The sequence below is a fragment of the Spodoptera frugiperda genome, chromosome 29 (assembly GCF_023101765.2).
Source record: "Spodoptera frugiperda isolate SF20-4 chromosome 29, AGI-APGP_CSIRO_Sfru_2.0, whole genome shotgun sequence".
NCBI classification, from domain to species: domain Eukaryota; kingdom Metazoa; phylum Arthropoda; class Insecta; order Lepidoptera; family Noctuidae; genus Spodoptera; species Spodoptera frugiperda.
The window spans coordinates 10,121,778-10,147,458 of NC_064240.1; the positions used below are offsets into that span (position 1 = coordinate 10,121,778).

The following is a 25,681-nucleotide window of genomic DNA, read 5'->3' on the forward strand; positions in this document are numbered from 1 at the left end:
AGAACTGCATGTTTAACTTTTAAAGAGCTGTTATTTGTTAAACTATAGATTACATCGGAGCTTTTTTTTTTTTGAGGGGGGAAAATCGTCCAATGACTTCTCCCGCCTTGGGTGAGGCGGGAAGGAGTGTCAGACTCTTACTGACTAAAAACCACCCCATTCCTTCTCCTGCTTTGAACCGGAGCCCCGGTAACCTTTAACGTTGTCCGCAGCTCCTACGATAACCGCGGGAAGAGAAGGGAAAGGATGGTGAAGAGAAGGGATGGTGACAAATATGGTTTCTATTTTGTGGTAATCATATGGCTAGCAATACATGCTCATTCTTACATATGTATTGTACCTCTCACATATTTAATATGTGCCAGTTCAATAATGCCCCATTATGTCCGTGGGCTGCGGACCTGGTGATCTGTAACTCAGGCATTTCATGGCTGTCTTAGCCGCCAGCTCCTTACACGTGGAAACTAGGCTAGGTTATTATATTAAGTGCCAAATTATGAGGAGAATATACATTAGAGATATATATTATTTTAACAACAATTTCAACCTCATAAAAATCCTCACATCATATTATCTTAGACGTAAAATTTTGTAATTCCTAAAAGACAATAAAGATTCCTTAAACCTAAGAGCAATTAATTAGTCGTTAAATTATTTTGATAAAACCTTTCAAAATATATCCCATTAACCTAGAATAAACACAACTGAGAACATTGTTTCAGTACAATGACTTAGGAACTACGTAATAGAGTAATTAAAAAAAATAATAGTAACTTACAAACAATCCTACCGTCAGTTTGTTCGAATTCAAACTGAACTGGTTTTGAAAAATTCATTAGAATTTTTTTCGAAACAAAATTGTTAACAAAATTGTTTTCATACTAAAAATGTTTTTTAGAACATGAAACGGGAAATGTTGACTAGTTTTTCGCTAACAAAGCACATTTATTAAAGTTAAACCAACAAGGTAAACTAAAAATTCATTGAATAAAACAGTGTTTCATTTCAAACTGTTGAATATTCGCTGTTACTTTTACTGATTTTAAATAGATAGGTATTATATAAACCTAAATGGTGTATTCATGTCATCCTTATTGTTTATAGAGAAGACAAATGCGAATTAATTACACGTTACGGTTTACCTATGAACCCTGGTTTAGCTGGAAACTCGTCGAGTAACCTTGTACAACATTCTTTTTTTAATTAAGTAATATAGCTACACCGCACTTTGATTGGTTGGTTCATTGGAGCCGGCCAATCAGAAAACCGAATAGAGTCTCGTTTCAAATAAACGCAAATTGTGTTCCTACAGAACAAAATGTGAGTTAATTTACTCGAGAAAAGCCGCGGGTTAAGGCTAGTGTATATTAGTGGTTCATTCTTAACCATTGTTATCTATTTTATGCAATACTTTTTATGTACTAAACATTTAAAGGTTGTTCTGTTTAGGTTTATGTGTTTTGAATAAATACCAGTATTGGTGTAAACTCCAGTCTACTTGGCTATCAGTTGTGTTGTTACCATTAGTGCCATTGTGGATTTATCAAATGGCAGGTAAGTCACAAAATGTATGTGCGACCGCAACTCCTAAATGCCTACACCAAATTGGATAATTCCTTTTTTGTCGTTTTCATTATAAGCATGATGATAATAAGTGAATTTAATAACACCAGGATGATGAAATAAAGGATAATAAAACATGATTTTTTATTTTTTGCTGAAACCATTATGCTGTAGTGTCTTAAAAATTACAAAATACCTACTTATGTAGTAAAATTATGTTCCATCTTTAGATACTACAATTTAACAAATATAATGGTCTAAAAAGTAATTAATTCACTTTTGCGATACTAGATAAGTATACATTGCCTAATTTACGTTTTGAAGTATTTAGCAAGCAGTGAGTTAAAAAAATCTCAATAAGGTAGTGGTAGACAGGGAATTAAAAAGATTAACAAATAAAATCACGATTTACTCATGTATAATAATGGTGAAAAGGTCTACTAGTTTCGAATCACAGAGAGACTCTTCATCATGAGCAGCGTGCGCAGACGCGTTTCGACGTAGCGTAGTCTATTACTGCTTGCGCAACATCGCATTTTTTAGTTAATTTAATGTCTCACTATAATTATCATAAAAATATATTAAAAAGATATCAAAACTATGACGTCATTTATTAACTCAGACATAAGACTTGTCTCTCTATGTGTATTACACATACAACGACCATCAATTTTTAAACAATATTTGCAATCCAGCTAAAAAAGAAGCTCATAAGTTATTTGGAACTTGATGTCCAATGGCTATTTATTATACGATCAAAGTTGTAAATATTTTATAGAATTAATGACAAAATTGATTGTAAGAATGTTTACATCGCTTGACCATTTGCATATTTTTCCAATTTATTTATTTGTTAGGTTTATGAATTAAATACAAATATTTCATTCATAAATATATCGGTACCCACTCAGTCAGCAGTCAGTTAATCAAGTCGAAAAGATTCGGTCTCGGAGCTGCGGACTACGTAGCGGATTTACCGGGTTCCAGCTCGAAAACCAGGTGTAGGAACGGGTGGTTTTTAGTCAGTAAGAATCTGACACTCCTTCTTGCTTTGCCCAAAGCCGAAGAAGCCATTGAATGATTTTCCCACCTCAAAAAAAAAACATGTATTCTCGAAACTTATTGGCATTAGATACAATGTGACCACTATTTTCGAAACAGAATTAAATGTTTTCTAATTATTTTTGTAACATAACAGTCCTACCAACGGTTAAAAAAACTGAAAACAAATTCGTTTTCCGCAAACAACCAATACTAAACAAAAAAAAATATTTAAACAACTGCAAATCCTTTACCCTAAAAATAATTACCCGTGCAACATGAAACGAAGTGACCCCATTCCCACCCCTTTAGGTGGCACTATGGCACGTGGCGCAGTTGTGTCAATCCTCCCCTCTCGACACATTATCACTCTTTTAGAAGCTTACCTCATGTTTCCGGACGAATGCCACAGTTTGGGGGCTAGCGAAGCGTTGCAAAGTAACTTGTGTAGCGTCTGTTAATTAATAGGTCTATGCTCGGATTATGATTTATGTGCACATGACTTGTCTATGTATAATTATTGTATGTTATATGTATAATTATTGAAAAACATAATACGTATAACACGATATTTCCTATTAAACAAACTTTCTAGTCCAGTTTGCTTAAACTTAGGGTTTCCAAGACTTACCAAAGCAGTGGACTTATATCGACCACTTACTCACAAGTTGGAAAAATATGCAAAGTGATACATTTAGTGATGCCAGAATCCTTCCAGTGCTCTCATACATTGATGCGTTAGCAGTGTCTTTTCTTTATAAATCTTAATTTCAAGTATCTTAATACTTGCATACAATCTAAAACTCGTCCCAGTGCGAGACATGTGGTGCAAAAAGCGACATGTTTTCTTATCACTGAAACATAAAATAGTTTTATTTTGATGAATGACCATAGCGTATTACCGTTATAAAACAGAAGAACTAGTTCTTATATATATATGTTACTTATCTAATTGATAGTCACACAGTGTTAATGAAACATGATGTAACATTTGCAAGGAAAATTAAGAGATCGTGATCCAAGGTGATAATCTCGGTTCAAGGTCAACTAGTAATAAAAATGAGGCTTTTATATTCTTTTGCGTGGCTCTACGATATAATACTGTATGCGGAACAGGAAATATTTCGCGAAATCCATATATAGTTAATTCGAGTTCATGTTAAAATTATCATACTAAGTACTAGGATGTAGGAGATTTACTTATACATATTTGGTAGTGTATACGGAAGTCGTGCTATATTTGCTCATTCATAAGACCGTCAAATAAAATTTTGGCATAGAATTTAAGAGTAAAATTAGTAGCATGTAGGTTTGTAGTACCAGTTTTTTTTTTTATGTAATAAACAAGAAATTATGAACATAACACATGCATTTGCATATTCCGGAGCTGCGGACTACCTAGCAGGTTTACCGGGTCTCCGGCTCGAAAAGCAGGAACAGGAACGAGGTAGTTTTTAATCAGTAGGTAAAAGTTTGACATTCTCTCTCGCCTCGCCCAAGGCGGGAAAAGCAAAACAAACTAAATATCATTTATCAAATATTTGAAAAAATAAACAAGTAAACAAATAACTAGTTCCTCTTCATGCAAATAAAATGTAGGAACTAATTAAAATAAATGTTTTAATAAAAATTAACATTAGGTATAATAAAATTATTCGTCGGTGTGGTTGCAATAACAATTAGCAAAGAAGTTGGTAAACAAGTGCGTCATCAGGGTCGATAGAGATCAATTTATTTAAATTTCTTCCCAATCCCCGTCATCCCAAGAACCCGGCGGATTAAATTCCTAACTCCCAGAAGGTCGGCAACGAATTTGTAACGCCTCTGGTGTTTCGGGTGTCAATGAGTGACGGCTATGGCTTATCATCAGTCGATACGTCTACTCATTTACCGGCTTATACCAAAACAATAAAAAAACGTTTACAAAAGTTTAAGGCAAGATGAGTTTATGAACTTTCTAGTTAGACATTAGTAAAGAGTACCAAAATCTCCCTTTACATTGCCAAAACAACAGCTTTATTTTAGCAGTAAACAACAGCAGTATCGAAAGTACACTCGAGCTCAGTATTTGCGTTAATCGTGATTCGTAAATGAAGTGTTCATGGAGTGTCCCAGCGCAGGTAGCCGTGTTCATTACCTAGACAATGCAGAGTGTTTTTCACGATTAAATTGACCGTAGAGAGGCAATTTGAACGGGCCGTCTGGTCGTGACATCGTTTCGGTCAGGTTGAGTATTTTAATTTTTCGTCTCTCTTTCTACTTTTACCTATGTTCCTATGTGCCTCTAGGTTTACTGAAATTGCAGATTTTTTGTACTCTTTGTCAGGATTATGTTTATTGCCGTAGTGGTTTAATGTACCTACTTACTTTCTTTGAATGTTAAGTAAAATTGTGTTCCTCCTTAACTTATATTGTTGTGCCCGACAGGGTCCACATTGTGTCCTAGTTAAGTTTACCACCTAAGCCTTACATGTGGAAAGAAATAAAGTATCGAGTATTGAGTGATGTTTAAGGGTCAAAGTCAAAGCGTTTGTTGCAACTAAGTGTACAGATGATGGTTATAGAATTATTATAGATGATGATATAAGGGATAATGGGTGTAAAGAGATAAGTCGTCTTAACTCCTTTTGATGCGTTAAGAGGCAAATAAAACAAATGTATGTGCCTATCATAATAATGACTAAATAAATTTAAACCTTTACCTTGCAAGAAATAAATATTAAAATTACTTATACAGTTTCTCTTCCTAGTGGCATAGCGTGATAAAATAAAATAAAAAATATTTACTCCTACGCTCTTTGACGCCAATGTCAAAATGTATCGAGTATCTATAATTTGCATATACAATCGTTACCACCGCAAGGTTATACATGACATTTGCTTAAAACGGCTGCATATTTGTTTCATTCACTTACACACCTACATGAATCTACATAGGCACGTTATACCACGATAAATAAATTTAACTTTCTTTTAAACATATTTGACGATTATGCAGACATCACTTATGAGAAAAACTGATAGAAGTTAAATTTATGTATGCAACGTGCACTTTATTCTTGTCTTGTGTGAGTGAGGTTACCGGAGACCCAATTACCCCCTCGCCAATCTCCCCAATTCCCCAACAACCCTTAAATTTCTAACCTCCAAAAGGCTGGCAACGCACTTGTAAGCTTGTAACGACTGTTTATGACCGGCGGTCATTGCTTACCATCGGATGATCTGTCAGCTCGTTTACTAGCTTATACTATAAAAAATCCACAAAGAGAATAAACCCACTTTATTACTGAACTCTCCACCCATCCATACGTATGCACCGTTATGTTTCAGTTTGCGTTAGTTCGACCGATACAGGTGTAGCGCACGACTTTTCAATTATGTTCGCGAACTCGCCGATATTTACAAAATGTTTTGTCGGCGAATCCTATTCAATATTTGACGCACATGCTCCAAACAAATGATCGTTGATGGACACGTAGTTATTAAAAATGTTGCCAGAATTTTTAAATTTCAATGTTGCTATTGAAAAAATGTCATGTCGATTTGGCGGGCAGGTGTATTGTTTTGTGTGTAGCTTTTAATTGATTTTACACTGGTGTGTTTGAGTATGTCAACTGCATTTGTTGGTGTACTTGCATTTCTGCCCCAAATGTGTTAATTAATACTATTACCAAATGCCAAATCAAACCCATTTTCTATTCGAAAGGTCTTTTATTTATTATATTTATATATTACTTCTCCAAGGAATCTTGGTCCGTGCCCTTATCATACATTTTTTTACAGTAAGCCAAATCAATATTAATTTATTACACACTACAATTTTAATGTCTTAGAAATCCTTCACTTATCAGAAGTTTATTACTTTATGATTGATTTATTTCTTGAAATCACCTACTAGTCGTTTTCCAGCATACACGACCTAAGTTTATCAGACAGTAGGTATAGGTAATTATGCACAAACAAAAAGAACATCATTCTTTTGTTTAAATTCTGTGAAAAAATCCGTAATCAACAGCCTTGTCCTAACTTATGCAGTTTTATTTTACTTGTTCTTTACAATGTGTGTTTTTATCGCTGTAGTGACGTCACAAATAATATAATTACTAACAACAGTTTTAGGTATGTGTTTAACAGAAACAAGTTTAATTTGTTTTCGATTAAAACATACGTTAAGTCTTATAGACGATATATCAATCCAAAATCGAAATAAAGATCGGTTTTTGACATTCGTTCTAGTGAGTTTCAGTTTCAAAATTGGTAGGTAATGAACCGAATTTGGCACATATAATAAACAGTTTGATAACTTTATTAGCCAAGCATTAAAAATAATTTAGGGAAACCTCCGTGTCACCAGGTAGGTACAAGGCACTTGTAACAGAGTTTTATAAAAATTAAAAACGTGTAATCACATCATTCAATTAAAAAAACAATGAAAAATAACCGACCACATTTTATAAACACTTCACCAAACATTACACTTAAAACAAAATGATAAAATAAAGTAAAATAAAACAGGCTCCATAATATTATTAATAATTTATTTTATCATGTACATTTTCTCGAAACACGACACATATTTTAGCATAATTTTATAGCACAATTAAACCACTGAAAGTGGCCTGTTTTACAATATCGGGTGAGAAATTATCACGTGTCAAAATTTTGCATAATGGACTCTCGCAACTATGAACGATTCATTATTAATTTACCTACAAACATAGCAAACAATGTTAATTTATGTACTTGGTACGCTATTGTAATTGATATGAATTGATTTACTACTGCATTCAAGTGTTGTTCTACTATTTAATTTGCTGAAAATGGTCGTGAATTTACATAAATATGTAGGTAGGTAAAGCTGGACTTTTCACTATCTAAGAAAATTCAAAGTCTGCTCGAGTTTGCTAAATCGTCTTAGAATTCTTTAGAATAAAACTAAATTGATCCCTTGTAAAATTTTTGTCACTATCTTGTACTACTTTTACTATCCTTAGCCTGTACCTAACCTAATGCCTTTTAGCGCATGTCTACTTGTTGAGGAGAAAACTAAATTGTATGGGATTGACGTAATTTTTTACACATGTCAGTGTCATCCTAATACGTTGACTCTTCTACTCTCTCTGTAGACAAGCGCTAAAGTGGTATTTGGCTACAGGCTCTTATGGTAAGCGTCCACAGGCCGCAGGCGATGCGTACAATGCGGGCCTGTGGACGCGTACCTTTATCGTCCTCTATCAAATATCAAATATAATACATACTTATCAACTAACTAAATATTTCACCCATTCCTCAAACTCAATAAGCATACGGCACACAATTTCTGATTGAACACAAATTTTTGATCACACTTAATCATAAAAAAGATTTCTTTGCACATTGTGTTAATAAAAATTCATACCGTTTGAGGTTATGTGCAATGACCCGGCTAGTATGGTCTGCATACACAGTCGATCGGAGCCAAATTAAACCGTAAGGTCGAAAGCACTGCCCCAGGCTTTTCTGTACACTGTACACTACCAATGCTCATGGAATATTTACAGCCAAAACTTAGATGAACCTATTTATTAGTTTACCTTATGGAATAATGAACACTATTGATTTTAAAAGTATAGCTTATATTAATACAATTTTATAAATGTACATAAAGATAGGTAGATTCGTATTAAACCTACACCTACATGCCTATAAATTATTTGTATTATACTTGTAAACAACTTAAAGACTTTACAAGCAATTTGTAGGCATGTATTAAGGTATACCTATAATAAATATTCTCATCAAATACGTCTACTATAATTTAAAAGGTGGGTTAAGCCTATACACATCTTATATATAATACCTACTTACCTATTATAATTTATAATCCAATCAAAATAAATTACAATAACTATCTGTCTACGTACAACCATAATAAAGATAGCTCCTAATGTTTTGCAGGCTTTATTTCTATATCACAATTCCCTTTGCGAAAATCCCATCATGTATTATAGATCCTCTTCAAAGTATCGCAATGATTGCAGAATCAATGTTCCCCCTCGCCATACCCTAAGCAATTTGACCCCTATCAATGAACCCTTTGGTCCCATGGAAAACCAAACGCGTGTTTATTTTATTTTAGAATTTCCAAAACGGTACCTATGTACTTGTACTTGTAACACGGGACGGTGAAAGGGATTGCATTGAGAGGTAGGTACATTTTGTATGGAACCTTTTTGCCTCCCATATATGCTATTTTTAACCCGTCATTGGTGACCTATATGTCTGTGATTATTAAATTACGTTGTGATTTCAAGTAGCTGCCTTAATGCATGCGCTCTACCATCAGTCCATCCCCGCAACAGCAACATGTGTATTTTGTTTACATGTCCTATCTATGTCATCGTCCTATTTTATATCATTTCTAATTCAAAATAGCATAAACAATGATACAAAAGAAATACAAAGAGCACAAAACCACGGTGCAGGAAACCAGGGTCACCGATTAAGTAAAACAAATATTGTATTATTGATGCAAACGGGGCTAAAAAAAGTCTACGAAGTTAAAAAAATTACGCCCATGTAATTTTTCCAAAACTAATTATAGATATAAGGTGTTCTAAAAGTACGTAAGTCTGCCACTGCTTTAATGGTAGTGTTCTGTTTGAAAATAATAAATAAACAATAGTAAAAAAAAATCATACCCCAAATTAGTTAATTTAATTTGACAACATAAAGAAGTTAAATAAACATTGACTCTACTCTGCATAGAATGGGTCACAAATACTCACGATGCGACAGAGAGAGTAAAAGAGAGCTCTTACATAACAAACTCACACTCAAAAAAAATACACATAATCAATCATTTATATTTACTAAGTACCTATTGTAATATTTCAAACACATCACTACCTTCCATTAATGTCGTGGCAGATAATTTTAGAACAGCTTATATATACCTAAATTAATCAATACCATGATAGAACCCATAAAATACTGTTAATACAAACAAGGATCATAATCACATATCTTAGAAGAAGAATTCAAAACAGTATGCTATCAGAACGATAAAATTATCTTATATGCATAAGTATGAAATATTTGAAAAATGCTTGGAATGTTATACCTATCTATACAAATTTTATTTCTATAGCATCTACTATGGTACTATTGTTTACGGATGTTATGGAATCACAGAGCTATGTAACAAAGCGTCTAATATTTATAAATAAGTATACAATAAATTATCATAAAAATCTCATCGAATTTTGTAAGAATATTTACGATATTTAGAATTTCTATCTATGTACCGTACCAATTTTTATAATACTTAATTATATTGTAAACAATCACAGATCAATTTAATTAAATGTTCAAAGCGACTGAAAATCCAGAAATCATCTAGCAAAAAAAGCTGACCTCTATTTCAAAACATAAATACCTCTTATTCGTAGACAAAAACAAAATAGGTAAAGTAACTAAGCGTACATTTTATAAATCTCCATTTAGTATTCTAATTACATCATTATTAACTATCTCGTTAACACGAGTGCCATAAATAAACTCTAAATGTGTGAAGTCTAACGATTCATTTAACTTCACATGCCTAACAATATTAGGTAATTGTCTTCGAAGTCTTTCAACATCTGTCGGTGTACTAAACCAATCCAAATCACTACTGAACATATACACAGGAGCTCTAACCCGAGACAAATCGTACGACGCAGGCATAACAGAAGAATACACCTCTCGATTCATTTTCATACCATAATCAAACCTTTGAAACCGCTTACTCGAATAACTTTGGAAATAATGAATAAACGTCTTTATAGAAACCCCAGCAGGAATATGACTAGCAACAATCGGAAGTTTCTTTGGATACAAATTACTCAAATTCCTTATACCATAACTTATATAATATTCTAACTTACAGAGAATATTTTCAGGTACACCCAAACGACACACTTTGGCATGATAAAGATTAGTCAACACATTATCCGCAAATAAATCGTACACGCCGACACTATCAAAGAATGTCTTTAGTACGTCCAAATTTTGCGCTAAAATATCTATAAACGGGTACTGAGTACTTGTGATCCACGCTATCGGAGCCAGTAATATCGCTTGCTTGATCTTCTCGTTGTATTCAGGCTTCATGCTACACATTACGAAAAAAATTGCCGTTCCTTGAGAAAACCCGATGTAGGACAGGTTACGTCGAGATGTTGTTTGGAGTATATAATCAATCACCGCTGGTAAATCTTGCGTTCCCATCTCTTCATAGCTGAAATCCCAATATTCTTTGTCAGGGAGATTTCTAATGTGTCCCTTACTGTATTTATTTCCTCGAGCATTATACATCCAAACGTCGTATCCTAGTCTGGCGAGCTGGAACGCTATCGACTTCTCAGGTCCCAGCAGCAACCACGAATCAGAACTGTCACCAATCCCGTGAACTAACAACACTGGTGGTCCTTTATTTGGTATTCTGTAACAATTCACTAAATATCCATCGTCCGTTGTCACTGTATGGCTTTGGGGTCGATACCCGTACTTATTAATGAGTTGTAAGGAGTTCAAATATATGTCAGAGTTTCGGTCACCAAAATCTACGTCACTGTTTACTTTTATCTTCCGTCGGTTTTGTACGTAACCAAAACAAAATACAAAGATTACGCACCGAAATATATTCGCGTCACCGAAATTCATCGTGATTGCGAAACGTCTCGCGGTCGCAAAAACAAAAATTCATCTGTAGTCGTACACACACGGCGGCGGCGTTATTTACCCGCTGATTGTCAGTCAATGCCATGCTGCCGACAAATCGCCGTCTGAGAGCCAGCACCTGTAGTTGTAACCGCAAAGCGGCTGCAACTAAGGAAATGAAGAAAAAATACAGAAAAAGTGCAGGACCAGGTACCATAATCTTAAAACTACATTTATTTTGTCTTAACACCATGCAACATCTAAAACGTGTTAACATTCAACTTCAAAACAAACTAAATAGTTGTGTCTGCTCTAATAATAGTGGTATGTTATGATTAACCTTAAATACCAGTCATAGACACCAATAACAATTAGTACCTTCAATAGTAGACATTTGAAACTTTCCCATTATCTAGCAATACGATCGAAACGATCAAATTCTATCGGAACGTGATCTACAAAAACATAACAAAAATCGATCGCGAGGGAATATTCCCAATGCTACTTAACTTTCAGTGTCGAACGAAACTACAAGTGGTTAAACAGGATGTATTATATCAGATTAATATGCGGAAAGGAGAAATGCATTATACGGTTGCATTCTCAGACATTAACAAGGTTACTTCTTTGTTTTCATGAGTGTGATAGTGGTCTGGAAGTTAATGCACTAGCTCTGAACCGTATGGGTGCATATTCAATACCAATGAGACTTATTCCTATTGAATATACAGATAATCGCCATTAATATACAGTGAAGGAAAGCATAGTGATGGAAATCTGGACTTTTTATTTCATATAATAAGATTGAAATTGCTAATGCACCTTGAGTAAAGTTGATTATGACATGACACTAATATTATAAACGTGAAACATTTTGTTTAGAAGTTTGTTCATAAATCACACTGAAACTACTGAACGGATTTTGATGAAATTTTGTATACAGACAGGGTATGAGTCGACTTGGGTGATAGGATACTTTTTATCCCATGTAATAATTATCCGCTCTGTGTGAGAAGAAGCCTTTACCCAATAGGGAGACAGGTTACGGGCTAAGAAAAATGATAAAGGCGACTTTGATTTTAACCAACAGTAGCTATCTTTGACCCATATTACATAGGTACTTGTTAATTGCCAAAACCACCTCCGTCCTTGAATAAGTACCTAAGTTAAGTGCATAATCGCGTTTTTTAAGTGTTATGTTACAACATCCTCAAGTAAATTGCAGATGAGGTGTATCTTATCGGAAGCTTCGCAAAGGTCGAGGCCACACTCATATCACCTTGAAACTTAAAATAGCTGTCTAGTTGCTTACCAATAAATTAAAAAGAATTATGTAAACAACCATACGTGTTTTGGCAACTATAGTAAGATATCTCATTGACAAAATGAGAGGTCAATGTTAATATGAGTAGCCAAACATTACATAAAAATGTATATATATATATACTAAACCTCGAAAGTGAAGCCGCGGTAAAAAGTGAAGTGAGCTAAGAAATAGTTTCAATTCACTTTACGTTTTAACACATTCCTTTTGTGTGTGTAAATAAAATATTTTAGTAATAAATGGCTAGACAGCAAGGACGGTAGCGAGGTTGACTGCCCTGGATGAGATCAACATATTATTAACAACTACTTATTATAGATTAGTAGGGACGATAACGGGTATGAAAATTATAACGAATTTAGTCCGTCAGTTAGGTAATAAAAAATAACAATACTTTTTAAATAAAAGCATCAAAGTTCAGGAGTCATTGACCTATACTGATAATGATGATGCTCATATATAAACTAACACCTTCGGTCCATGAAAGGAATATAGACGTGATAGAGGTCTATTTACTAGGTACTATATTTACTTATTTGTATTCTCTTTTACTCATTTGGGCACGTCAATTTAGAGTATTCAGGTGCTGCAACAGCCTAAAGGCCTCTACAAAATAGGCTCCTTGTATTCCAATCTATCATATTTTAAAGATGATCTTTCGAGAATATTTACTTCTACATCATTTGCACTTCAACGAAATTTTCTAATCATAACATTAAGTGTGGAACAATTTACAATATGTTATTGTTGAGACGAGAGTTGTGTTTTGAATAGCCAGACAAAAATGTAGATAGAATAAGATATCCTGAAACAATAGACTACTATACAATACGCAAAATATTAATTATGCTATTAGTTTTAACTTCTATTTGCCGAAAACAATGTGAAAAACAGCAAATTGTTTTAACAGCATGTAATGCATGTGTATTCAACGATCGAAACTTGTATAATCCATACTAATGTTATGAATGCGAAAATAATTCTGTCAGTCTGTCTATCTGTTACTTATTGACGCCTAAATTACTGAACCAGTTTGCATGAAATTAGGTATGGACATTTCTAATACCCGAGAACTACTTTTTACCGCAGGATAATGACCTATTCCCATGGAAAAATTCAGGTGGGCTGCTCGTTCTTACGCCTAAACTACTGAACAGATTAAAATGTTTGGTAAGGAGATAGCTTGAGACTTAAGAAAGGACATGAGTCACTTTTAACCGCGGGTAAATAACGCATTCGCATGGGAAAAAAATGCTTTCCGCGGAATCTAATCGTTTTCACTCCTAAATTAGCAAATAATTAAATTATATTTGGATAAAATTGATATTATGGGAATACAACGCAATCCCAACCCTTGTAAATTATTTGTAGAACATATTATTAACATGCTCGTTTATAAAAAAAAATATATCATAAATAATATTGCAAGTTAGTAATGAATAAATTGTATAACTACTAGTGCTAATGACAACATTAACTTTGTATAAACATATTTATTAAAATTATTTTATAGCGTCAATTACCTCTAATTAAGAATTCTAACTAATTTCATTCACTGCGATAATAACACTGGTGTTTAGGTAGATAGTTAATTTTGAATTTTTGAACAATGCTGTAGTTAATTCGGCTGTCAATTGAATAATTCATAATTGCCATTAGATATATAATTGAATAAATTGATTTGCGCAATAACACAGTTTGAACAATTAACGTTGTTGAAATTATGAGTGAATTGGGAATTTAAAAACCTATTTGAATATTTTGTTATGGTGACATTTAGCGTTTCCCTACAGGTAGGTCTCAAAGGGAATATGGACAAAACGAAAATACTTACAGAACTCATCGTAGGGAATAATGTCCCACAAAGTTGTAGCCTAAGTAGCTAGTTACATAGGTACAACTTAGACAAAAAAAATAGTTTAAAAGTCTAATGCCCAAATCGGATGGACAGCATTTAGATGGGATCTGTGTCACCACAGATCCATGGTCACACATGGATTAAAATATGCAACGAAAGAAGGCCTCCCCTTAGGGAGGATGCGTTTGTTTAACAGAATTTCGATTTCCACCTGAAACTGATATTGAAATTTTGAACACAACAAACACTTTGAAAGTTTTTCTTTTTTGAAGGGTGAATATCATCCAATGACTTCTCCTCCTTGGGCGAGGCACACTCTCTCAGTGTCAGACTCTTACTGACTAAAAACTACCCCGTTCCTACTACTTTTCGAGCCGCAGCCCTGGTAAACCCGCTAGGTATTCCGCAGCTCCGGATCCTCTGAAGGCTTGCCAAATTTACATCTACCGAATAAAATATTTTTTATATATAATTCGTACCTAAACGTAACGCTAGCATTGGGTGTTAATTTATAACCAGGTGTTGCATAGATTAAAGAGATACGAATTTGAGAGAGACATGCAAAATACTATATAAATAACTTAAAGATTTTTATGTACCACTCCATATAATTAAGCTAAGAGCATTGAACTTTAACAAATATTTTGCCAATGTCATTCTACAGTTTGACGGTAAACTACTTATAACAAGGATTTCTGATAGCGAGACGTGATGTGTCGCGATTAAAATAACGTTTTTAAGGTTAAACTGTTTACTGATTGAAACTAAAAACATAAACTATTGTTTCGGGTCTGGGTATCATGTGTATATGAACGTGTATGTTTGTAAACACACCCACGACACAGGCGAAAATCCTAGTGTGGGGAAACGTTTCTTTAAATAAATAGAAAAAGTTTCTAAAATCTGCAAGCTGAAGTAGCCGTGGATAAGCCACATAATATTTCAACTTACTTAAGTTATGCATGATAACTATTAACAGGTAAATCGAATCATGTAAAACTTACAGCCGCACTCAGAGGCATTTAATGGTTTCTTAACCCAGGTCTTAGCTATTGTTTTCGATACAAAACCATTACTATGGAATAGCTTAAAAATAAAGAAGTTTGTCCGTATCAGAAATATTTTGAACGATTTCGGAGAAGATTTTTTATGTTTAGATTTATACCAATATTCGAAATTGCACTTATGTGAAGGGCCATGGATTCTTGGCAATGGTCACTAGTCTTAAAAAACCACAATTAAAAATAGACATTCGAGTTGAGAGCTTTTTCGTAGTGATACCAATTGGTCATGAAACAAGGCAAGAGGTCAATGCCCTCTCGTTCTCTCGTGTAAGGCCTACGTATACGATTTCGTAAAATTCATATATTCGAATAAAGAATAATATATCTACTTACCGAAGGATAATTTTATTAATATTCGTTTTATTATAACACAAGAATAGGGTACTTAAGTAATAATTTTTATTTTAATATTCGTCTGGCAGATAATTTGAAACATTAGACAAGTATTAGACTCACGTTTTATATTCTCTCCTTTTCGTCCTCAACCCTGTTACTATCCATAGAATATGGTATTTCCACAATTAACAATATTGACAAATAATTTCGTGATATTTGTAAACACGGAGGTTAACACGTGTCTATAATACTAATAATACCTAATGATTAAATAAATAAATAGATATATACCTACTTGGAAGCGTGCGCACGCCTCCAGCGGGCAAGACATATTTTTATGCTATTGTTTATGGGTACCAATAGGGATAGTAATACACAATAGTGGCATATTAACGAAGGCTATAATACGAGGTGGTTGTGGTATCTGAACTCATTTGCCACTCGAGCAAAATGAGAACAACAGGAGGTCAAAGTTAAGGTTAGTGGACTTTCCTTTTTTTATTTTTATAATACGGAAATTAATACTGATATCCGAAGTCAATTAATTTTGTTTACGTGCGTGACTAGCTGCCATACTCAGAGTTATTTAATGATTACTTAAACTATTCCTTAGTCACGATTTTGTACCGAAAACGATTGCGAAGGACTAGGTTACCTAAGTACCTAACCATTGATACCTCTGAGTACCTGCGGCAGTAAGTTGAAATTGTTACATAGTGTGTATTAAGTGTGGGAGAGCCATGCTTCGGCACGAATGGGCCGGCTCGACCGGAGTGATACCACGGCCTGACAGAAAACCGACGTGATAAAACGCTTGCGTTATGTTTCTATGTGTGACTGAGGTTATCGGAAGCTTGATACCACGGTCTTACAGAAAATCGACGTGATAAAACGTTTCCGTTTCGGGTACCTATCCATGGACGGTGACGATTGCTTACCATAAAGTGATCCGTCTGATCGTTTACCGACTTATACTATAAACAAAAATGTTTTACCTTTTTTTATAAGTAAGTAGTTCGTACTCCCAACATTTGTCATTAGCTGACTTTTATCTATTTTGTTAACTGGATATTACAGTAAATAAATATTAATATTAAGTAGGTCTCTTTAAGTTTTACGTGAACAAGGATTAGTTTAAATTATGTCTAAAATCAACCAATTTATAGGCATGAGTACCTATTAGTAACAGCTACCTATGTATTTGCACTAGGTACTACCTATACATTATAAGATAGACCTTCAGCTTCCATACAACAAAATCTGTAACAAAAAAAAAAGATATCTCAGGTAGGTAACCACTTCCAATTTCAAAAGAGCCACTTTCCCCGCCATTTCTCAGATCGTAATTCGAAAACTTCTTCGCCACTAAAGGCGACGGCTGTCAGAACGTTCCCTAGGAAAAGTGTGCAGCCAGTAAAGCGAACGTTCTGTGTCATGGCCGTCAATTCACTTAGGGGAAGTCGATCATGCCCCGCTTGATACTAAAAGCTACTAAAAGCCCTCCATAAAAGCAATAATTAAATTTGTGTAACTCAATTTAGTAAGGCGATGCTGCCGAAGGTGAATCTACCTATGTATGAGAACCTCTTTTGTGCAATAAACTTAAAACTATTAGCACTGTTCCTTGCTTTTGATGTATTTTTTTCTTTATGCTACCTAGATAAAAAATTGTGCATTAATTATTTTCCCAAGGTTTAAAATAGATAATTACTACTAAGGTATACGACATTTCGTTTCCTAAAAATTATAAGCACTGCTTTGTGTTTTTGAAACTAACAAAAATGTAGGTAGGTAAGAACAAAATGTATAGTACATACATATCTACTAACATTGTTATACTTAAGTCACTGTTACATAGTAATTTGCTTTAACACCTACTTAATTCATTTTATAATCATCTACTTACAAACAAGAAAAGCTTCCACACGTAAAAATTCAAACAACTAATTTATTATTACTAACGCCATCTGTGTAAAATTAAGAGTAGCTCGTTGGAGGCATCAAAACCCGCGACCTCAAAATTAAGCAAGCAATTTTATTTGTTATAGATCTGCGTAACTTCTACCTACTTCATTCAAAATCTTATCCTTTATTAATATTATACTATGCATAGAATATTAGGATCCGGAAGTTATAGTTTTATTAAGCAAAATAGTTTTTATAACGTTCTATGTGTGCATACACTCCACATATCAACTTAGAAACTATTAAAAATGTTTTATTTAAATATTTGGCTATATTTTACGAAAGTTTATAAACAATTTAACAATAACATCCCGATTGTTATGTAAACTACCATTAGAAGTTTATGTTATAATTCTGGCAACACTTTGACATAAAAGTCAAAACAAACGTGTCTGTCAGTCTGTCACATTCCAGCTGTCAATGCTGTCACTCACGCAAATGTCAGTCAGATGTTCATTACCGTACAGTGCGATTGTTGTTGTGCTTATTATTTTGTAGATAATAGTTTTATTATTACGTACATTACACTTTTCCTCCGTACAAGGTTACTCTGTAAACGAGTCGTAACGTTTTAATGATGCTCATAGCATCAAATAACTAGTGTTCATATAGTTTTTTATTTTTATTCGTAGTTGAACTCGTGAGTTCGTAAACTTTTTTATTATTTTTTTTGCGCATGTTTATTCCAAGTTTTAATGATGTCAGGTCCCTATGAGGAGGCAAACGAGATGAACACACTGAGTCAGGTCATTGATCAAGAGCATATGATCAAAATTACATCGAATTTCACAAGGTTGGGAGGTAAGTGGATTCTAATTAGTTACTCTTTATAAAGTGCTTATCTTACTTTCGTTTTTAAAGTTAAATTGTAATGTGACACAAGTATACTTGTTGAGTCACAAACTGGATATGAAAGAGAAAGTTATGTACAGTGAAATGTGAATTAATAAAATGCTTAATTAATTTCAATATACACATGAACTTCTTATTCTTTAAATAACTAGTTATGTCGTTAATTTTGTTCTGCTGAAAAATAAGAATGCTATAAATTGCATAAGTAAAATTATTTAGATTATAAAAAAGTACCAATATGTTTGTCATTCGAAATTGATGTTCTTTTTATTAACTGTACCTAATAAAACAGGTACTTGCATAAACCCAGTTTGTAATTTATCAGTAATTACTAATTACATTTAGTTGGATTTCTCTATCCTTCAAACGAGTTGCTTTATTGGCATTGTATCTTACAAAGTATTCGTAACTTCAGCTGTATACACATTTAAAAAAATAAGTAATTTACATAAATTTCATGGTCGCTTATGTCTATATTTTGTATAATTACAGACAGATGTTATTTGGAAAATGCGGGAGCCACGTTATATCCGCAATGTTTACTGACTGCTGTACACGAAGACCTTGTGAATAATGTCTACATGAACCCTCATTCAGATAAATATACAAAAGACTGCGTTGAACAAATCCGCAGTAGCATCCTTAAGCACTTCAATACAGATCCGAGTACCTACACAGTTGTATTTACAGCAGGGACAACATCCGCACTGAAACTAGTTGTCGAATCTTTCCAATTTTCTGAAGACGATATAGATAATGAGAGAAACAATGGCTCATTCGTATATTTGAGAGATAACCACACATCAGTGCTTGGCTTGAGAGAAATTGCTTCTGACAAATATGCTGACATTATACACATATCACACGAAGACTTCTTATTAGCTGTTAGTAATGCCGGAAAGTCACATTTAAAGAGAAAGGATAAATTCTTAAACAAGTATGATACCAACACATTGCTGGTATACCCTGCACAGAGTAATTTCAATGGATTTAAGTACCCCATTGATTGTATAGACCTCATAAAAAATGGATGCCTTAACAGCCACTTAAAGAAACAATTATGTCATATCAATAATAACTGGTATGTTCTTCTTGACGCAGCTTCATTTGTGTCAACAAATAGATTAGATCTGTCTGCAACCCAACCAGATTTCGTTTGTCTCTCGTTCTACAAGATATTTGGGTACCCAACTGGATTGGGGGCAATTTTAATTAAGAATAGCAGTAGCGATGTTCTGTGCCAAAAGAGATATTTTGGCGGTGGGACTGTTGATTTTGTTTTAAGTACAGAAGATATGCATGTGAAGAGGAAAGATTTGTATGAAAGGTAATTATTAATCTATAATTTATTTTATTATGTCGCTAAGAAGTGTTGTATCTATACAAGGCTGTCGTTAACAAATATTTATTCACCCAAAAAGTCGCCTAACTACCTACACTTATCAGACTTCCTAAAAATGTTTTTGATAAAACTGAAAAATGCAAAACCCCATACCTAATTAACTTTTCATTTCATTTTTGTTGAATTTGGAACACAACTGGAATGATCCAGCATATTTGGATCAAACATACCAGTTTAATCAGTTGTTTTAAAAACGTGACCGCCAATTTAACAAACAAGAAATGGATATAACAATACCTTTAACTTTCATTATTTTTGCATATTTGAATAATATTTACTGAATAATTATTTATTTTTCAGGATGGAGGATGGCACGATACCGTTTTTATCAGTCCTTTCATTAAAACATTGTTTCGACACTATGCACAAATTAATACCTAAATCAATATACGATGATATAATGGATACGGTATCGTACCACACGTATTTTTTAGCGAAAGACCTTTATTTCCAACTGCACGATTTGAAACATACAAATGGTAATAAGGCAGCTGTTACATACATGGATTCCAACTTTAGTGATATTAGAAAACAAGGTGGAATCGTTACGTTTAATCTTTTAAGAGAAGATGGCTCCTATATTGGTTTTGTTGAGGTAAGAAATTTTATTACTTATAAGCATTGAAAATATTAGGTATGCTGACATTATCTCTAAAAAAAAAAACATTTTTAAATCCAAAATGCGTTTGTTAATCGTGTTTCCGGTAGCCGACTATCTGTATCTATTGCGGACAAATTGTGTGGTTAATTAAATCTGCAAAAGTCGCACAAAATCCCACATATAGATTTAGATAGTAGGTACCTATAATCTTCTTAATCAAGTGAAAAAAGAAAACATTATAAACTTGAGCAAAAAAAAACTGAGTAAGAAGAACCCAAGTCGTGCGCAAAATGGGCACGAAACGTGTTTAATTATGATTCAATATACGAATGGGCAGATTAATTATTCTTAATTTAGCACCGGAAAATTAGAACTACTGATAAAAATACACAATTTCAATTACGTGCTTGCCTACTCGATACTTGAGATTTCGGGGATGCTGGGCAACCAATAGATAACGTCACATCAGGAGGCGTTGTCGTGACATCGACTCGACTTACAATATTCCTACAAACAATCAATACAAATTATCTGTACTACACATACGTATAGATATGTCTATAGTAACTAAGAACAAATTCGTAAACAACGTGATGACGAAAGACCATTCTTATCATGACTGAGGCGTATTTTGAACATGCTACTCGTATTATTGTTTAATTTTAATATATTGGTATTTACTTTGCAAGATCTTGCATTCTTGCATTATTCCTGTTTACTTTTCACTGATAAATGCAAGCATGATAAAAGCTCAAAGCACTACATTGTAAAATAATGAAGGGTAGAATTAAAAATTTAACTGCTTCACCTGCCTTACTTGTGGTCGAAATTAGGTATTAAGCAAAGCTTACACTAAATTAATTAAATGTAAATTTTAAATTTCAGTTTCAACACATGGCAGACTTATTCAATATCAATGTGCGAACGGGTTGTTTTTGCAATTCCGGCTCTTGTCAACGTCATCTAGTAGCTTCTAATAAAGAATTAAAAGAAATGTACAAATCTGGTCACGTATGTGGTGACGAGATTGATCTCATTGATGGAAGACCGACTGGAGCTATTAGAGCCTCATTTGGATACTTTAACACGTTCAAAGATGTAGATAAACTAATACATATGATATGCCGATGCTTCGTCAAAACGAAAATGAAACCACCAAAACGATACTTATCAATAAGCCATAGAACAATATTAGATGCATTAAAAAGTAATAAATTATACAACGGCATAGCACAAGCACAGAAGATATGGAATCAACACGAGTTCTTTTTCAAGAAAGAATCAGAAGATATTCCACATAATAATAATAGCGACGCTAAAATCACATTAAAAGAAGTAGCCATATTTCCAATCAAGTCATGTGGTGCTTTTAAAATTAAGTCTGCATGGAAAATAGGACCCAAAGGATTTGAATATGATAGGGACTGGATGATTATAAAGGACAATGGAGTATGTTTAACACAGAAACACACGTCTAGAATGTGTCTGATAAAACCTAAAATAGATCTGCAGAGAAGAGTAATGGTATTATGTTTTGAAGGTACGGTATTCTTAATAAAGGTTTTTTTTTCAAATACTTTTACCACGGTATTAACTCTATTTTCAATTAACATTGCAGATAAGACCCCAATATCAGTGCCATTAGATATTACGTCCGACAAGAAAATGAAGAATTCATCGCTATGTCGTAGCAAAGTGTGTACAGACATTATCCAAGGTTACGACTGTGGTGATGAAGTAGCAGACTGGATATCGGAAGCCTTAGAAATATCCTACTTGCGTCTTATCAGACAATCGAGTGACGACAATAGAGTCCAAAAGAAGAAACAAAATGGAGAGAAGAAACTGCTTTCTTTAAGTAACCAAGCTCAATTCCTCTTGATAAACAAGGCCACAGTTCGATGGTTAAGGGAAAAGATCCAGGATCCTCAATTCGTCGATGATGTGGACAGTTTGACTGACCGATTTAGAGGAAACCTCGTCATTGATATGGAGGAAGAACTTGCCGAACGAGATTGGCACAGAGTCATCATTGGGAATCAAGAGTTCAAGGTAATTAAACACTCAGTAATAGATGACTTGTCTCTATTTTTTGTAATGTAATCAAGTATTGTACTGGCAAAAAGCGAAATAACCTGCACCTACAAGTGATGAATTATGCCTGATTATAATCACCTGTGATTACACTATTGACATAAATATTTTATAAGTAAGGTGTTTTATTACAATTTCAAAAATATTTGATGCCATGCAAGGACTGTACTGCGTGTTATTCGATAAAGGAGCATGTGGTCTGACAGCTTATAAACTGAATCCATTTTTAAATTACTTTAAAAGTTAAACCGATATTTTTCAGGTCGAAGGCCTCTGCCCAAGATGTCAAATGGTGTGCATCGACCAACAAACAGGTGAAAAGACAGTAGAACCTCTTAGGACAATATCTGAACAGTTTGCAGGAAAGTTGCGATTCGGTATTTATTTAAGTTATGTAGGTGCAGCAGACAATTCTAAAGACCGTTACCTAAAAATACATGCACCAGTAAAACCTATAATAAATGAAGATGATATAAGTAGGTGAAATATGTAGATAAGTGTGTGGTTACAACATTATTATAATTTAAGAAAATATATTTTCTTATTTGGGGTTAATGTAGGTGGTGGGGTTAGCTAATTAGGTTTTCTGAATTATTTTTTTACGCGGTAAATATGGGATTTACTTTAAAATCTTGCCTTCTGGGGCTATGATCCGTATCTCATTAGGTTGACATTATTTTTATGATACAATTAAAAAATTGTATCTACATTAAAATCATGAATTTTACTATGATTGCATCTTAATACAGGTGCACTCAGAATTATCTGTTAAAAATTACTGTTATAAAAAATAATTCGTTTAAAGACAAAATTCTAACAGTAAATATAATATATCCCACTATATTTGTACCTTAATTGAATATGTTTATATAGGTATCGTACATAGGAGCAATGCAATATTTGTCACGATCAATAATAATAATCTTGTTTTAATAATTCTAATAAGACCTTCATGAGATATGGACTTGTCCTTTAAAACTTACTAATTTACTAAATTTTCTAAATTTATAGATTTAATGTAAAAATATAGTGTGCAGAATATTACGGCTGTGATATGTAAATTACACATAATTATGTATCTATGTAAAAATTTTAAATTCTTTCTAAATCATTTTACTATAGTATTTTACCTATTTAGAAAATATTTATAATGTGATATCTATTATACCAATATTAGAGTATTAAAATACAACACCTTTTTACTGCCGCTGAATTAGCCAAAAGATCTTATATAGTATAAGATCTTAATAAATCATATTAATGGCCGCACTCAGGGACAAATAATGATTACTTAACCCAGTCCTTAGTAATTGATTTCAGTACAAAAACGTTACTAAGGAATAGTTTAAGTAATCATTGAATGTCTCTGAGTGCGGCAGTAAGTAACAAATTCCTATACACAGCATTAGTGTGGGTATAAATTTTAATGTTGCGAATAAATAAGCAGATAGAGGCTGAATCTTTAATTGGTTTTTATAATCAATATATTAGAGATTATAATTGAATGACAATAAAATTGCCATGAAATAGTCTGTGAATGTATTCTTAAATTCATTTATAATTCGAATAATATTAATTGGCTGCTACATTCCATTACGTTTTAAGTAGTGTAGACCAAATTTAAATAGATTAAACCATTCAATACCAAATTATAATTTGTTGTTTGAAATTCAAATGAAGTAACTATATTATTTTTGTGAATCTTTAAAAAAATCTATTTACAAAAAGATCAGAGTTTATTGGAAAATAATATTTTTATGTATTGTAATATTTTTGTAATAAGTAAATAGAAAAAAAGAGTTGTTATTTTCTCATTTTATATTTTAATATAATATAATATATAAGACTAGTTTATATTACAGTTGTTTACGAGTTGAATATATTTTATGATATTGCACAGTTTATTGGTTGTTGTCCTTTTATGAGCCGAGGCTCTTCCCCTAATGAAACATTGTTTACAACCTCTGCTACCTCGTCAAAGTCTGGTAATGCCATTGTTTGAAGCTTTGAATATATTAATTTGTCATTTACTTCAACCTCGAAGGCACCTGGAAGAGAATTACTTGTAATATTCAAATTCCTCACATAAAGTTCATTCGCTGAAGGATACAATTAACAAATTCATTAGCTTTGATTTATTCTAGACATATTTACTGTAAAATTATACATAAAATATTAGCTTACATTGAAGGAGAAAAGCTCGAGAAAAGTTTTGAGTCACTGAGTGTCATAGCTAATTTAGTATGTTTCACTAGTTATTTTAAAAAATATATTACCTTGTCTTCCACGCTTACAGTGTATTGTGGCATTAGGGGTCATTTTTCTGATTATTTGTCCAAGAGCTAAGCAATGACCGCCATAATCACACACTCCACTGAAATACACAAGTACAAAAATATTAAGATGACAGAATTTTCGACACTCGATTTTTCATTATTATTTAGTTGTATTTATTTCTTTATACTCTTTGATCCAATAAGAATAACTGCCTATATAACCTAACCTAATTTTTACCCTTCCTTAACAATTATTATGGTTTTCAACAAAATAAAAAAAAAAGCTAGAGAAGTAGAGAACAAATTAATCATAGCATACTTTAGTCATTACTGGCAAGTATTTTACATAGAGCCATTAACATATTATGATATTAAAACTACATAGGTACCTATGTAGAATGTAATGAATAAAGATACTGTACCAGTATTCCACTTTTACTCTGGTATGATTCTCTTTTGCAGGTTCATTGCTGGCCATTCTGTTCAGTTAATTTGATAATATCCTCCTTCTTTACATAGTCAGTTTAATTTACATAATTTAAAAGATATTCTACTTTAGACTTTACCAAATGTGGTGTTTGTAAACTTAGAACAGCTGATTTTCTAAATGTTGCCATTTATAC

General features: G+C 33.1%; 3 protein-coding genes across 6 annotated transcripts; 1 reads left to right on the plus strand and 2 right to left on the minus strand.

The window, feature by feature from the left end:
* The first annotated feature begins 1,500 nt into the window (after positions 1 to 1,500).
* On the plus strand, positions 1,501 to 24,684 carry LOC118268346 (molybdenum cofactor sulfurase). Of its 4 annotated transcripts, none has more exons than XM_035582340.2 (7): positions 1,501 to 1,554; positions 18,539 to 18,634; positions 19,178 to 20,012; positions 20,388 to 20,682; positions 21,574 to 22,228; positions 22,307 to 22,740; positions 23,045 to 24,684. In XM_035582340.2, the coding sequence occupies exons 1-7, from the start codon at positions 1,548 to 1,550 to the stop codon at positions 23,264 to 23,266; spliced, it is 2,544 nt and encodes an 847-aa protein (XP_035438233.2). In that variant the 5' UTR covers positions 1,501 to 1,547; the 3' UTR covers positions 23,267 to 24,684. The 4 variants fall into 4 exon arrangements, with proteins under 4 accessions (XP_035438233.2, XP_035438691.2, XP_035438692.2 ...); XM_035582798.2 differs by lacking the exon at positions 1,501 to 1,554 and adding an exon at positions 16,226 to 16,346; XM_035582799.2 differs by lacking the exon at positions 1,501 to 1,554 and adding an exon at positions 18,255 to 18,273.
* Positions 7,126 to 11,576, minus strand: LOC118268083 (lipase 3-like). The gene has a single exon (XM_035582342.2). The coding sequence runs from the start codon at positions 11,287 to 11,289 to the stop codon at positions 10,072 to 10,074; it is 1,218 nt and encodes a 405-aa protein (XP_035438235.2). The 5' UTR covers positions 11,290 to 11,576; the 3' UTR covers positions 7,126 to 10,071.
* On the minus strand, positions 24,583 to 25,661 carry LOC118268086 (migration and invasion enhancer 1). The gene is made up of 3 exons (XM_035582345.2): positions 25,481 to 25,661; positions 25,059 to 25,156; positions 24,583 to 24,830 (listed from the first exon to the last, which is right to left on the minus strand). The coding sequence occupies exons 1-3, from the start codon at positions 25,534 to 25,536 to the stop codon at positions 24,667 to 24,669; spliced, it is 318 nt and encodes a 105-aa protein (XP_035438238.1). The 5' UTR covers positions 25,537 to 25,661; the 3' UTR covers positions 24,583 to 24,666.
* Positions 25,662 to 25,681: the final 20 nt, after the last annotated feature.

Bases quoted from the DNA above. Each gene is read 5' to 3' on its own strand.
- LOC118268083 (XM_035582342.2), bottom strand. From the start codon at position 11,289: ATGAATTTCGGTGACGCGAATATATTTCGGTGCGTAATCTTTGTATTT.
- LOC118268346 (XM_035582797.2), top strand. From the start codon at position 18,529: ATGATGTCAGGTCCCTATGAGGAGGCAAACGAGATGAACACACTGAGT. The intron at 18,635-19,177 runs GTAAGTGGATTC...GTATAATTACAG, and splicing joins GAATTTCACAAGGTTGGGAG to ACAGATGTTATTTGGAAAAT. The intron at 22,229-22,306 runs GTACGGTATTCT...TTAACATTGCAG, and splicing joins AATGGTATTATGTTTTGAAG to ATAAGACCCCAATATCAGTG.
- LOC118268086 (XM_035582345.2), bottom strand. From the start codon at position 25,536: ATGGCCAGCAATGAACCTGCAAAAGAGAATCATACCAGAGTAAAAGTG. The intron at 25,157-25,480 runs GTACAGTATCTT...TGTGTATTTCAG, and splicing joins AGAGTAAAAGTGGAATACTG to TGGAGTGTGTGATTATGGCG. The intron at 24,831-25,058 runs GTAATATATTTT...ATTCTCTTCCAG, and splicing joins CTGTAAGCGTGGAAGACAAG to GTGCCTTCGAGGTTGAAGTA.